This window comes from Telopea speciosissima, chromosome 1, assembly GCF_018873765.1.
Source record: "Telopea speciosissima isolate NSW1024214 ecotype Mountain lineage chromosome 1, Tspe_v1, whole genome shotgun sequence".
NCBI lineage: Eukaryota > Viridiplantae > Streptophyta > Magnoliopsida > Proteales > Proteaceae > Telopea > Telopea speciosissima.
In genome coordinates, this window is record NC_057916.1 from 17,493,328 (window position 1) to 17,508,802 (window position 15,475).

The 15,475-nt window shown below is 35.9% G+C and overlaps 1 protein-coding gene across 1 annotated transcript; it reads left to right on the plus strand.

Annotated features, from left to right (window-relative positions):
* Window positions 1-1,045: 1,045 nt before the first annotated feature.
* Window positions 1,046-12,055, plus strand: LOC122639324 (BEL1-like homeodomain protein 1). Its single transcript, XM_043832151.1, has 5 exons — window positions 1,046-1,058; window positions 8,768-9,744; window positions 10,164-10,537; window positions 10,635-10,695; window positions 10,788-12,055. Exons 2-5 carry the CDS (start codon window positions 8,803-8,805, stop codon window positions 11,673-11,675), a joined length of 2,265 nt encoding a protein of 754 aa, XP_043688086.1. The 5' UTR covers window positions 1,046-1,058; window positions 8,768-8,802; the 3' UTR covers window positions 11,676-12,055.
* Window positions 12,056-15,475: the final 3,420 nt, after the last annotated feature.

Below are 15,475 nucleotides of genomic sequence, written 5' to 3' on the forward strand. Positions count from 1 at the left end.
GTGTGGTATGCATTTCAAATCAATTTCGCATTATTGAACGATAAATACAGTTGTTTTTATTGATCAAAAATATAAACTCGACTTACAATACATATCAAACACATACCAAATACAGCCTAAATATATCTATAAATGTGTCGGGGGATGATAATACGAGGTGCCCCATGGAACGGCTTGGTCACGCACTCACGCGCGGGCACAACGGCACAAGGATTTTAGAGACGCGCGTCTCGTCCGCTGAACCTTCCCCACAACCGACAGTGACGGGCGCGAAGGAGAAAAAAGAGAGGAGAGAGAGAGGAGAGAGAGAGAGAGGATTCAAAAAAGGTAAGTTATTAATAACTTTGTTTGCTGTGAAATCCTTCTCACTTCTGATTGGCTGCCTTCTTGACGTCTATACACACGCTAGAAAAAGACATTTTTTTGATTGGACGTGTGGATCCCACACCCACGCCCACGCCTGCACGAGAAGACCGAATCTCTTTGGGACGCACTGATGCGAATGGCCTCTTTACTAGACAAGTGTCCCCCTTCAAGAGAGAGAAGGAAAGAGAGGAAACTGTGACCATTGGGGACCAGATGATACGGGAACAAAAGTCCAACCAAACCTCACTAGTCGCCAAGCGCTTTACGTTAGCTGGCACGTGGATAGACGCTAATGGTGTCGGTGTGGGGACCACCTACCCGTTTTGCCTAACCTTTTCCCGTCTCCCAGCCTAATTAATGCAATATATGTTACGTGGCAGCTTCTCAATCCTTCGAACACCACCACCCCGGCACCCCTAACGGATGAAAATGGGGATACAGATCATAGGTTGTAGATTGTTAGATTCTACATTCTAGAGAGAGAGGAGAGAGAGAGAGAGCCCAAGTCTCCTCTAGGGATGTAAATGAATATTCGTAAATCTGTATTCAATCTGCGCTCGTATTTGTTTAGGAGAATTTAAATTCGTTCGAAACTAATCAGATATAAATATGATAATCTTTCTATTCGATCGATTATTATTCGATTCGTTTAACAGTCTGATGGTAATAAAATATCTGAAATATAACTCTATGTTTGAATATCATTTTAAATTACATTATTGGATTTTGTTATCTTATTTTTATAAATTTATAAATTAAGATAATGTGATTCTTTTTCTAGAGTTGCTATTGGTCTATATATATTGTTTTATGCAATGTGATACATGGAATTACATATCTATTAAAAAATCAAAAATAAAAAACGTAAGAAAATAAAAGACTAAGAAGAATAGAAGAAAGGGTAATTACTGAACTCTCAAGTCTCAACCCTAACCCTCATCAAAAAAACTGTAAATATGTCAACGGATAGTCAAAAAATCGTATTCGATCCGTATTCATATCCATTTAGGAGAACCTGTATTCAAAAAATCACTATCCGAAAATTATCCGAATCCGTCCGAATATAATCGGATACGAATATGATAATGCCACTATCCGACCGAATTCGATCCGTTTACATCCCTAGTCTCTTCTTCCCTCGAAGGCCTCGCTAGGTTATCCGTCCAGGTCTTTAAGGGTTCTTATCTTAAGGGGTCAAAAATAGAATGAGCAGACTAATAAGATAGACGATTTTACACCTAAGATTCAAGAGCATTAACTAAAGGATGGATCAGTTCCGATTCCTAAATAGTGCCAAGCAGTTCAAATTTTTTTTTTCTAAGACATATTATATATATTCAATAATATTATGATAAGATATTAATCTCATTCACATGAGATATGCAATTCACTATCTTTTTTTTTCCTCAAATCATGGAATTAGTCTATGTCATCTTGTTTTGTATTCAATTAATAAGTAAGAATTCCACCATCGTCATAAGTTAGGATTATTTTAAGGTATTTTTTTAAGTTAACATTCCCAAATGGACCTTTAAATTAACAATCAAATCTTTGGTAAAATAATATATGAAACAATTGACACTAGTAAAAAAACAACAAACAAAAATTTTAAGATTTTATTTAGTTGTAGACCAAACTGATGGTCTATGAATAGTATAAGGCCCAATAAAAAAAAAAAAGTGGAACTCCGATGAGTTTCACATGACTTGGACAAAAACACCGAATCAATAAAAACTCAGACTGATTCGGACTTGGTTTGATAATTTCTTATATCTGGACAAGTCTTCATGACTCTTGACTAGGTTTCATTTTTATTTTACTTGACTAACGTGTTTTTCCAACTATCTTTCAAAGTTCAAACTAGCCCTTTAAGCCAATTTTGATATACAAAACAAAAAAATAAATTAACAGATTAATTAACGGATCTTATTGTCGCTAAAGGTGGTTACAATAAGAAATTTTATTTTATTTTTAATTATTATTTATGAGAAAGGTTACAATAAGATTGTAACCTTAAGTTCATCAAAAAAAAAAAAAAAAAAAAGATTGTAACCTTATTCTTTTATCCCTTGTCTTATTCTCAGAAGTTAGTTATTTAATGTAGGGATAAAAAAGTTATTCAAAAAATTAAAATTCATTTAATGTAACTAATGCAATTTATATGTGAAATGACATGATTTGCTTCTGCATTAAATAATTTGTAGGAATAAGATAAGGGGCAAAAAAATAAAGTTACAATTCTTAGTTCATTTATTTGGTGACAACAAGATGCACCCTTTAATTAACATAACAAGTTATTTATGGGTTTTAGGCATAGTGATGGGTGGGTTCAATAGATAATTTTTAGGTCTTGACTTTTGTGTGGTCAAAGGTTTTGATGGATTTCGAACACATTTACATTGGGGAAATTTGAACGTAACCCATTGTTGAGGGTTGAAGTCTTGTATTCTATAGACTGAATTGAGTTGTTGATTGTTTCCAAAAGGTCCAAAATTTTTTAAAGTTCACATGGAGATAATTCAAGAAATTCGTATCTCTATAAATTTTTAAGGTTCACAAAGAGATGTGAGGAAGAGAGCTTGTAACCCTTATCTCCATTAGTAGTGAAATTACTCTCTTCTCTTCTTAGACATAGATATCTTTTCAAATCACGTAAATCCTCGCATTGTATGACTATTTTATTTTTTTTTATGTTCCTTTTCTACATCAACCCCATCAATTTGAGAGCTAAAAGCTTGAAAATACATTGGGAAAAATTGTAGTAGATAGTGGTCATATAGTTAAGCTGCAGGAACCATAGAATATAATTTTTTTTTTTTTTTTTAATTAACAATGGAGCCATAGAATTTCACATGTAGACAGTCCACATTGTGCTCCATCAATCCAAGATTAGACAGTGTACACATCAATCCTATGGTAAAAATGAACCATCCATAGGTGCTGCCTAGAGAAACTTTTTTACATAAATTAGAGATTTTAACGTTTTTTAAAAATAAAAATCTAAACATCATTTGTGTCCACCCATAATGAATCACTGATTTCCTTTTAAACTCTCTCTCTTCTTTCTCTGATTTGTAGTGTAACATATCGGTTAACCCGGAAACCGATATTGTATCGGATTGATAGCGGCACGGATTGACCATATTGGATAAATTTACCCTTGATTCTCTTTTAAAAATAAATATTTTTTTTACTATTTACCTCTTGTCCATATCGTATCATCGATACAGTATCAACACGGTATTAAAATTGGTCACTTGCAAAAATCAATACGTATCGCTTGATATGGGCAATACGATACCAATACTGATACCTCAAACCATGAGTGTAACGCTCATTACTAGTATTAGTAGCCCCACTTCCGTATGTAAATCCTGTAGATCAAATAGGGTGAAACGTTTTAGTTTTTTATAATGGATGTTGTTCCATGTTTTGATTTTCCAAAGTCATGACCTTTTGTAGAGGATTTGGTTTGTTTCCGAAAAACCATTTTTGTTCCCATTTCTAAATTCAAAATAGAAATTGTTTTTTGGGAAAAAGATCTCTGTCCGGGAGTGTGGTCTATGTCAGCACTCCCATGAGTCTATCTCTTTCTTTTCTATGTGAAAAGACGCATCTACCCCCTTGTTTTAAAAAGGAGAGAGATAGACACATCGAAGTGCTGGCGTAGGCCACACTCCCGGACAGAAAACTACTTCCCTTTTTTTTATTTTTTATTTTTTTTATTTCTATTGGTTTTTTAAGGTGAAACATTGAAACATTTGATCTAATTAGTTAATTAGATTGCACAGTCCCTTATTATTAGATACACTTCTCCCCTTTTGTGGCTGACCCCAACAGCACTAATACCTACCTACAAATCTACAATAAAACTGTGCAGCAAAGGATCTCTGGCCCTTTTATGTTGGGTTGGTTACGTTGGTATACAACTCACCAATTGGAATGCTTCTTTAATTAATGCAATCAAATCAATATCAACCAATGAGATTTATTGAATATTGACTTGACTTGCCTAATTTCTTTGATGGGTCTCCCCGGTCTTTTATTTATTTACCACGTGTTGCTCATTTATTTGTTGTGATGAACATTGACAGTTGGATATCCTGTATTGAATACATTGGATACAAAAAGAGTCTTTCTAGATGTCACTATGCCTATTAAAAGATAACGCTTCACTACTTATGACAGGGGTTAATTCATGTGGTGTAGATCGAGGACCTTACGTACATCTCGGTGGTCAAATTTTAGTCTAAAGTAAGCAACGAAAGTTGCTCAAATTCTGATTCAAAGTTTTATTAAAGTTACCAAAATGACATCAAATTGGATATGAGTATAAAACACCAAAATGATATTGATCTTTTGTAATTTTAACTACTTCCTCTACTCATTTTTAGTTGAAATTGTACCAATGAGATGGTTGTGTGCCCCTCTTTCACATGGATTAATCCATTTGCTGTCATGTGACAAATAATGAAATGTTATATTTTGGTTTGCGTAGCAATAGGGAAAAAAAAACTCAAAAAGAAAATGATTTTCTCTGATAATTTGAGTATTAGTAAGGTTAAGAAGGTTATAAGACACATCATATGGAATATTCAAATCAAACTTCATTTTAATTTTATGGATATGAATGTAAATATATATGTTAGAAGGTCAATTGTAATTACAAGCCATAAACCTGCAGGGAAAGGATCTGAACTCGTTCAAAACAATATAGACATCACAATCATACAATTATTATTAGGGAGAAAGAACGTCACCTAGTCGTTCGTTGTGGTGTGTACATGCACTCAGACACAGTCGAACATAAAATGACGGGCACACCCCTACCTTTCCATGGGAGTGGGCTGGTCATTTTGCATCCGGTTGTGTCTGGGCACAGGCCGGTACATGCCATATTGCACGATTGGGTAGTGTTCTTTCCCTTATCATTAATTATTATCACTTTTATTAATTTAATGAGGTTCTCTGAGCCGCTATGATAGGGTACACTAGCATCCTTGTGTCTATTTCTCTCCTCCAAACATGAAATGACCCCACTACCTTCCCATGCACGATACTGTTTTGATCCAGCTAGTTGGTGTGCTCCTCTATGCTGCTTGCTCAAATAACCCTCTGCCTAATTTAATGGTGGAAACCATTTCTAGCATCGAGTGATTAGTGGTAGGTTGAAATTAGGGTTAGGGTTGAATTAGTGTTAACTGTAATTAAGTAATAGAAAGTGATATGAGAGAGAGCGAGAGAGAGAGGCGATGAAAGGGTGTTGAGAGAACAGTAGAAACCAAACAAATTAAGGTGGGTTGCGTCCAAAACTGAGGGAGTTGTAGAAATTTTTTTTATAAAAAACAAACAAGGCATAAAAATACAAGAAATACACCCACATTTTCTTCCCAATTAAGAGATGGGGCATCCAAGAACCCTCTTGTGAAGGCACCTTTCATTAATCTCTAGTGTCTTCTTGTTGCAAAGGATTCCCCCCCAACCCCACCCTACCCCTCCTCTCCTGTTTCTTTCCCTCTTAATTTACTACTTTTTCAGCTGTACTATCATGCACAGGAGGGAGGGTGTGTGTGTGTGGACATGAGCAGTTTCGTGTAGTTGGGCGGCTCATGTACATGCTTGCATTGTTTAAAGGCTATTGCTTGTACGAATGAATGTCTAAATTAAGCCATATATATAATATATATCTGTTTCAACACTTTCATGTTTGATGGCTCGAAGAAGATGGACTTGCAAAAGTTAACGATGCAGTTGCTATGTACTGTTCAACCTCATCATCATCTAGTCCAATTAATATTATTATTATTATTATTATTATTATTATATATTGGACCACCACCAGATGTTCTTGAATTTTTATCCTATTTTACTAGCTAGTCATGAGTAGATAAGAAATATGAAGCATTTTGAATGAAGTTATTCCTTAATAGTTGCTTCTTCATGCAATAATGGATCAGATACCCTAACTCGAGAATCCTCAAATTCTCCAAGTCGGGACCAATATTCAAAATGGTTTTAAGAATTCAAGACACACATAACAAAGGGGATGGATCCTTTATGAAAAATTATTAATTTACAAGAATTTGAACTACTAGAGAGTCTAGCTAGTTAACTCTTTCTTTTATACCTTGTCATCACATGCATGCAACCCACCTCTTTGACCTCCTTATTGAGGATATATATAGTTGAAGTAGTACAAGGTAAAGATATGATGTGTTAGAGAGAGAGAGAGATTAGAGTCTTTATATATATATATATATATATTATTGATAATCTGCAAGCCCTTCCCCCTCCTTTCCCCTAATTTGAGTTAGGGATCAATCAACAAATTATATAAAGATGTGTCCACCATTGACATTTTGAGCTTATTCTCATACTTTTATGATTACAAGAGATACTTAATTATGTCACTCTAATCAATCAAATTCCTTAAGTTCCCTTTACTTAAAACTATCTTATTACATAACATTAAAGCTCACATCACCCCATTTCATCCTTTTTCTTTCTTTCTTATATTAAGAAAATTTATTCTTCTTCTTCTTCTTATTAACATATAAAATGAACTTACATACATCAATGGAGTCATAGAAGTGAAAATCAATAATAAGTGGTCTAGCTATGGTGTCTAACCTTTATGCTTGTTTCATTGATTTAGACTACTTTACAATTGATGCTAAAAAGGGCCCTTCCTGATCCAACTTCACCATATTAATTATTATTCTCTTTTTAATTTGTTCTCCTCTTGATGATGATGATCATGGTAATTAAATACTAAATGGTAGCTAGAGACCACAGTTAGAATTGTTCTCTCTTTTAATTCTATTTTCAGATAATTCTCATTTTGTTTTTAAACTTTGATTAGCCTCTCAGCAAAACAGTCACTCAAAGCTAGTTTTACTTACTGATCTTATCTTTGAAGTTTGGTATTATGGTGGTGGTTGGATCATGGATGGATGGGTTCCTTAGCATTTCAATTGCTTTTTCTTCCAGCTCTGGCATCCAAATTCTCCAACCACAAAAAATATATAATATATATTAAAAATAGAAAAAAAAAAGAAAAAAAGAAAACAAATTAGAAGACAAACCCAGATATTTAATTTAATGATAAGACCCACTGCTCCTCTCTCTCTCTCTCTCTCTCTCTATCTATCTATCTTTCTCTTCTCCATTATAATAAATTTTGGGTGGAAGTAGACGTTTCCTCGTTTTTCAGCTGTTTCTTTCTTTCTTCACACTTAGAAAGAGTTTTTAACACCTCAATATCTCTCTGTCTCTGAAAGGTTCTTTTTCTTTTCTTTTTATACTTGTTGTTTGGGTTCATCGATCAAACGTGCCTGCATATATAATGATTTGAAATGGAGGGTCAAATCAGTGAAGTTCCCTTGTTTTGATCCATTCGCAGGTACTCAATCCACGCAGAAAAAAAAAAACTTGAGAGAAGAAGAAGAAGGGTAAGAGCCAAGCCATATGTACCCTCCCTTCCCATCACCATATCAACAACCCCTTTAATTTATTGCTATTATTCTCAACCCCCCCCCCCCCCCCTTTTTTTTTTTCCTTTTCTTTTGTTCCAAGAAAATTTTTTGGTTATAAATGTTTGTTGGATAATGAACAACCGAATTCTTCCACTCCACATCGATCTCCCTCCCTGTATCTCTTACTCTCTCTCTCTCTCTCTCTCTCCCTCTTTCTCTCTATCTCTTGCGGTCTTGTTTCCTTTTTCAGTGTAAGAGCTGCAAAAAATTGAATCTGACAGAGGAAAAAATCAATCTTTGTGTATATTATCCATAATTATATGATCATTACCTCTGTCTCTGCAAAAATTTTGATGGGTTTTGGGTCACTGAGTAAAATTCCTCTCATTTGCTGATGATGAAGCACGTGTACTCAGATTTCAATCACATAAGGTACCAATATTAATATTAACTAATATTGTAATCTAAACAATCCATCTTCTTCTTCTTCTCATGACTGCAAGGTTTCCTACCTTCTTCCCTTAAGCTTCCTCTTCTTCTGTATAACACAATTCTGTTGGAAGGAAGAAGAAAAAGAGGAAAAGCAAGGATCTTTTTCAAACTTGAATTGATCTGATTATGGGTTTTGATTGGATTTCATAGTTATGGTTTTTATTGATTCAATCCAGAATCGAGTCATCATCAGTTTCTTCTTTTCTTTTGGTTTCTTTCAGGTGTTCGTTCTTCAAGGCTAGAGATATAGAAATCTGATTGAAGCCCAACAGTCCAAGCTACGAAATGGGTTGAGTGAGAGAGAGCAGTGGTAGTAGTACTAGTGAGGGTGAGAGAGAGAGAGAGAGAGAGAGAGAGAGAGAGAGAGGGGGGGGATTGGATTGGTGGTCAAGGCTAACGTAGTCCCTTTTCAGTGATATATATATATATATAAGAAAGAGAAGATCCCAAAGATTTATTTTTCAAATCGATGGCGACGTACTTTCATGGAACTTCGGAAATCCAAGCTGACGGATTACAGACGCTTTATCTAATGAACCCTGGCTATGTCGGATACTCTGACACCCAGTCCCCAGCAAACATGGTTTTCCTCAACTCTGCCGGCAATACCCTCAACCCCTCAAACCTCCCTAACCCATCACCACCACCATCAACCAATCAGAACCACCACTTGGTCGGAATCCCACTCCAGACCGCCGCCACCAATTCAGCTTCGTCGCAAGGCCTCAGCCGTCAATCAGTACATGCCCAACACGACATGTCATCCATTCATGGCTTCGTCCCTCGCGTTCACTACAATCTATGGACATCCATCGACCCCACGGCGGCTGGAAGCCATCAAACCCACCAACAGCACCAAATTACTACCACATCTGCAGCAACAGCAAACAATTCTGTCGGTGGCATAACCACCACCGACGTTTCATCGCAATTGGGTCTTCGCCGGTCATTAATCCCGCCGTCTCAACAAGGGTTGTCTCTGAGCCTCTCGCCACAGCAGCCAGTTTATAGCTCATATCGTTCGGAGTCCGAAATTCCGGTGGCAACTCAAGCGCCGGTGATATCTCCGACGAGCGGTAACGATATGAGGATGTCGGGCGGCGGCGGCGGCTCCTCTTCATCGGCGTCTGGGATATCTGGTGTGCAGAGTGTTCTGTTGGGTTCCAAGTACCTGAAAGCTGCTCAACAACTGCTGGATGAAGTTGTTAATGTCAGGAATGGAATTAAAAATGAATGTTTAAAGGGGATTAAAGGGCAGAATAAGATGAACAGAGAGTCTACTGCTGCAACTGCAGACGGTTCAAGCGTAGCTGAAGGTGAAACAAGCACAAAGCGTGGAACCGACCTCTCAACCGCTGAGAGACAGGAGCTTCAGATGAAGAAGGCTAAGCTTGTTAGCATGCTTGATGAGGTATGTTTATGGCACATTTATTGAGGTTTCAATACAAATTCTTCTAAATTCTGTACATAGAGAGGAAAAGGACTTCCTTTTCAGCGAAACCCATCAATTTGGATAAATAGATCGATTTTCGGAAGTTTGGTATCTATCAATTTAAGTTGGGTTACAGTTTTTGAAGAGATTGGTTCGTTTTTCTGAACAGATTTCTTTCATATAGAGGTTTTTGAAATCAATTGTTTAATAGAAGATTGAGGAATTTAAGCTTAAGGGTTGTCTGACTTCCTTCGATTTTTCATCAAATTGAAGCTTGAATTTTGATTATAAGCTTTGCAATAACAATAATTTCATAATTTTTCCTCATTGGATCCCTTATTTTATCAAAAAGAACCAAGAATTAATACCTCCCAATTCGTTCTTTGTGAATTTTGTAGGTAGAACAAAGGTACAGGCAATATCATCACCAGATGCAGATTGTAGTTTCTTCATTTGAACAGGCAACAGGATTTGGTTCTGCAAAAACATACACAGCCCTTGCTCTGCAAACGATCTCGAAGCAGTTTCGGTGTCTGAAAGATGCAATTTCAGGGCAAATCAGAGCAAATAGCAAGAGCTTAGGTGAAGAAGATTGCTTGGGAGGGAAGACTGAAGGTTCTAGACTCAGGTTTGTAGATCATCAGCTTCGACAACAACGGGCACTTCAACAGTTAGGAATGATCCAACATAACGCTTGGAGACCTCAGAGAGGATTGCCCGAGAGATCTGTTTCTGTTCTTCGTGCCTGGCTATTTGAACACTTCCTTCACCCGTGAGTATCTCACCTGAATCAAATAAAGTCCTTTTCCTGACTACTGTGTTCTTTAAAGTTTAACTGTAAAAAGTAATTTTTTGTTTCTGTGCTGCAGATACCCCAAGGATTCAGACAAACACATGCTTGCAAAGCAAACAGGGCTTACTAGAAGCCAGGTGAGGTCACCAATTCGTTTCTTCTCTTAACTTTTTCCTGAGTACTATAACCAGACAAAGAAAAAAAAGGATTTTAATTTTGGATAATGCAGGTCTCTAATTGGTTCATAAATGCTCGAGTTCGTCTATGGAAGCCAATGGTTGAAGAAATGTACATGGAGGAACTCAAAGAACAAGAACAGAATGGTGGGTCAGAGGACAAAACAAGTAAAAGTGAACTCAATGAAGAGTCAGGTTCCAAATCAACTAACCCACAAGAGAACAGTCCAGTTAGAGCAGCAGATCAAAACAAAAACCTCAAAAAGTCCAATCAAGACATTAATCCAAATGCTCCACCACCTGCAATTTCTAGTCCTTCAACATCAACAATGGGTGGAAACATCCAACTCCAAGCCCAAGGTGGATTTTCCCTTATTGGGTCATCATCAGATGTGGAAGTTGGGTTCATGCAAGGAAGTCCCAAGAAGTCCAGAACCATTAACTTGCAGAATTCACTGGGTATCTTCCCTTCCATGGAAATGGAAATGGATGTGAAGCCTGGTGAGACAATAAACAGGGATTTCTGTGCAAAATTCGGCGAAGAAAGGCAAAGCAGAGATGATTACTCTTTAATAACAGGAGCAACAAGTCATGGAGGAGGAGGGTTTGGTGCATATTCGATTGGAGAGCTTGGGAGGTTTGATGTCCCTAATCACCAATTCCCAACAAGGTTCTCTGGCAATAATGGAGTTTCACTTACTCTTGGTCTTCCACATTGTGAAAATCTTTCTTTATCAGGAACAACTCAACAGACTTACCTCTCAAACCAAAACATTCAACTGGGGAGGAGAATTGATCAAATGGGTAATGCAGAACCTAACGATTTCTGCGGAATCAACACTAGTCCAACTTCTCATCACTCCACTGCTACTTATGAGAACATCAATCTTCAGAACAGAAAAAGGTTTGTAGCTCAGTTGTTACCAGATTTTGTGGCCTGAAAAATGGTTCACAACCCTCATGCATTGCCACCTCCACATTCTCCAATCTCTCACTTCAACCAGCATTCGAAGATTTGTCCAAAACCATTGGAGGGGAGAGAGAGAATCAATTAAGGAGAACTCTTCCCCTCCCTCTTGCTTGCTTTCTTTTCTGAGGAAGATAGGAATTTTAAGCTAGCCTTTAGTGTAAATATAGAAACAAAGTTACTTTTAATTAGTACAGATTTATACTTAGAAGACAAACCATTTGGTTTTCTTTATAACTTAGGGGTTCATATGATAAGGTTGGTGATTGTATATTTATTACCTTTTGAAGATGATAGATATCATCATAAACATGCAAATCAGTTATTGGGTATACAGATATATATATGTTTGTGGAATTTATTCTGACTCGTGTGTAATTGTAATCCATCACATCTTGTATATATTTACAAGATTTTTGGCTTCTGAACCACTTTTTGGTTGCATCAGTGTACAAGAGCTAATATTATTTAGAATGTCCAGTAAAATATATGTAACCAATAATATTATTTGACCACGTAAGATATAATATAGGGGAAAAGGTTTTGTGTATGTACGGTCATGCATGATGCACGATCATGTACACCACCGTTGGATAGGGGATTGTGGTCTACGGTGCACCCCTATGACCCCATCTGACGGCTGTGTGCATGATCGGCGCACGATCGTGCACAAAACCTCTCCCCTATAATATATGTTTAACCAATAATATTCAGAGGGCGGGTATTATTTCTAATAATTGCTTTATTAAGGCACCTTAATGAAATTGATCAGGAAGAGGTTGAGGGTGGGGTGCAGAATGTTGACCATCGAGTGGTCAAGAATGCATGGATGAAGAGAGTAGATAACCAATGAGAAATTGTAAGTTTGAGGGAGAAACAAATCTTATAATTGTAATTTTCTTACTTTGCTTAGTCATATATATGAATTTGCTTACTTTTCATTACATATTTGTTGAAATACTTTATTCAAATACCATTTATATAATTGGATCAATTATCTCTTTAAGAAGGATGATATTTAGGTTATTATCTATATCCAATAATTTGATATTTTACACTTGTAGAAAAAAGTATATAAATTATCACCTACATGCTTAAGGTCAAAGGCGATAATAAAAAAAAATTATTGAACAAAGAATTTCTAGAGAAAAGTAAATAAAATGTAGTATTATATTTAGTAACATATACATATCTTAAGGTAAAACATGAAAAAATAATTTCTAGAGAAAAGTATGTAAATGCACTATAATTAATAAACATATTAAAAATGGAATTTTTATATTGATTCCCCTCAAGGTGTCAAAAAATTATAACCTTACCTTTTTTTATCCTTTTAGTATGACACAATTTTTTTTTATTAAGGATAACAATGTAATTTCACATGTGTGCTCGAAAAATGTACATACCTATGACACAATTTCATAATAACGTAATGGTATGTAAGTTTCAATTTATTTTTGAAAACCCTTTTATACCCTTATCTTAAGAAACTTTTTGGAATAAAACAACGGATGATTAAAAAAAGTGTTAGGTTCTAAATACACCTATAGAGGTGTCATTCAGACACTCCTTATAAATATATTAAGGTAAAAGATCATTAAATAATTATTAAATTAAAGTAAATCAAAAGGAATAGGGAGCAATCATTTTACAAATTTGATACAGTAGGTGCCTCTAGCAACTCTCACTAAGAAAATGGAAACAACAATCATAGTAGATATTGGGGTTCCATGCGAAACCATCTATCCCACATCGGATGTGAATAGCTCGGTGTAAAGACTTATAAGGACTTTAAGAATGAGTTCTATCCAAGTCCTAACAAGTGGTATCAGAGCGAAGTTGTTCTTGAAATCAAGCGTAAAAGATGGAGGAAAATACTTCAACACGGATGATTAGCTTAAATGTGAGCAAGCAGATGATTTAGAAAGCGAAGATGAAAGACTTGTTATACTCCAAGGATTTGTAAGCACCCATAAAGGATGATATGGTGAACGAAATAAAAAAAGTTTGATGCTGAATGGAAGACCTTAAATTGGAAAGCCATTGGATTTATCCTACAATTCTAGATAGCACCATTTTCCAATCTAAAGGATAGAGAAGGAAGCTCAGTTGTAGAACATTTGAATGATGTGCAAAGTATTATGAATCAGCTCTTTTCCATGAAGATTGTTTTTTGATTACAAGCCCCGTTACTTCTCAGCTCTTTACCCGACTTTTGGGAGATACCGGTGATGTTTCGTAGCAATTCTATCCCAGATGAGTTGTTCTAAATGAGTTAAGTGACATGAAGTTTGCTGAATAAAGAGACGTACAATTAGGATAGATGTAAAATCAAATTAAGAAAAGTGATTATATATGCCACTACTGCAAAAATAAGAGCATATGAAAAAGGAATGCATGAAACTCAAAAAAATTCAAAGAAAGATGAGGAGGAGAAGAAGACATGAAAAAGACATAGTTGTCGTCTACTAAAATGGATATATTATTATCTTTTTAGATAATGAAAAATCCTGACATACTTCCTCAACAAAATGTTTATATTGAAGACCTCATTGATCTTCTTTAGATTCTCTTCCCATGGCATATTAATAAGATCTAACAAGGAGTGACAACCGGCTATCAGAGTTCCACCATATCAGTATATGCAAGTAAATCGGAATGCTTTTCACAAAAAAAAAAAAAAAAATCGGAATGCTTTGGTGAAGCAAAGATTGATGAGTTTGAAGCCATGCACGTGAAGTACCGACATGATGGCAATACCAGCTTTGATCAGTACAAATTTTGATCTATTTTATGATCGATAGTTTTTCATTCGAGTGACTAGCCTTCCACAAAATGGTACACAGAGTGTGTGCATAGAAATTCACAGATAGTAATGTATATGAAATGGTGCATGCACTGATAGTGGTGCCTACAGAATGTTGAGCATAATTTTACAATGAAATATCCCACTTCTTTCTCGAGAAGAGATACTGTGTTCAATATCATTTCATTTCGAGTAATTGACTCAACTCCTTGTTGTTTGAAGAAATCCTCTACTTCCATACATGCACTAAGAGTGTACACGGTGAAAAATGAGGCGAGTAAGCCATTTACAGTGGCAAAAGAACCACGTTGTAGGATTGAAAGGATGTGGTGGGCCTACTTACAATGTGAGAAGTTTGATGTACATCATAATAAAACCCTCCATTGTAATCAATTATAGGATTATAAATCTTCTCTCTAGTCAATGCTAGATGTTGAAAAACATCAGGAATAATAATCTTTCTTGGATAACAAAATAACCTACCAAATAAGGTGGATTAACCTACCAATAAAAGGACCTCAATAGAGAATACCTTCTTCTTCCCTTTTCTTCTCTCCACTCAATTTCACAGTAAAAAACCGATGGAAAAACAAAACTGTATTCTCTCGGAAATAAAGAGAGAGAAAAAAGTTTGTTATTCATTCACGTATTTCACTCTCTTTCCTTTTATAAACCAAAAAAGAAAAAAACCGGATGAGAAACGAAAGAGACAGGTGATGTGAGAATAGTAGTTCTCTTCTCATCGCCTCACCCATCTGGGCCCCCTCATAATCTGAGGAGGACTCCCGATGTAACAGAACCGGCCAGGGATAAATCTGTCTTAAAATTCATAAAAAAAGTGAGGGTAAAACCGTATCGTATCAGTATCAGCGAGACTGATACTGATTACTTAAACCATGGTTGCAATGGGAAACTTTCCGTTAAAGTAATGATGTGTTTTGTTATGGATACAAAGAGAATTTCTTCCT

What these genes read in the sequence shown, in the direction of transcription:
- LOC122639324 (XM_043832151.1), top strand. Translation starts at nt 8,803, where the DNA reads ATGGCGACGTACTTTCATGGAACTTCGGAAATCCAAGCTGACGGATTA. An exon ending in TTGTTAGCATGCTTGATGAG is followed by an intron (nt 9,745 to 10,163) that starts GTATGTTTATGG and finishes TGAATTTTGTAG; the next exon opens with GTAGAACAAAGGTACAGGCA. An exon ending in CAGGGCTTACTAGAAGCCAG is followed by an intron (nt 10,696 to 10,787) that starts GTGAGGTCACCA and finishes TGGATAATGCAG; the next exon opens with GTCTCTAATTGGTTCATAAA.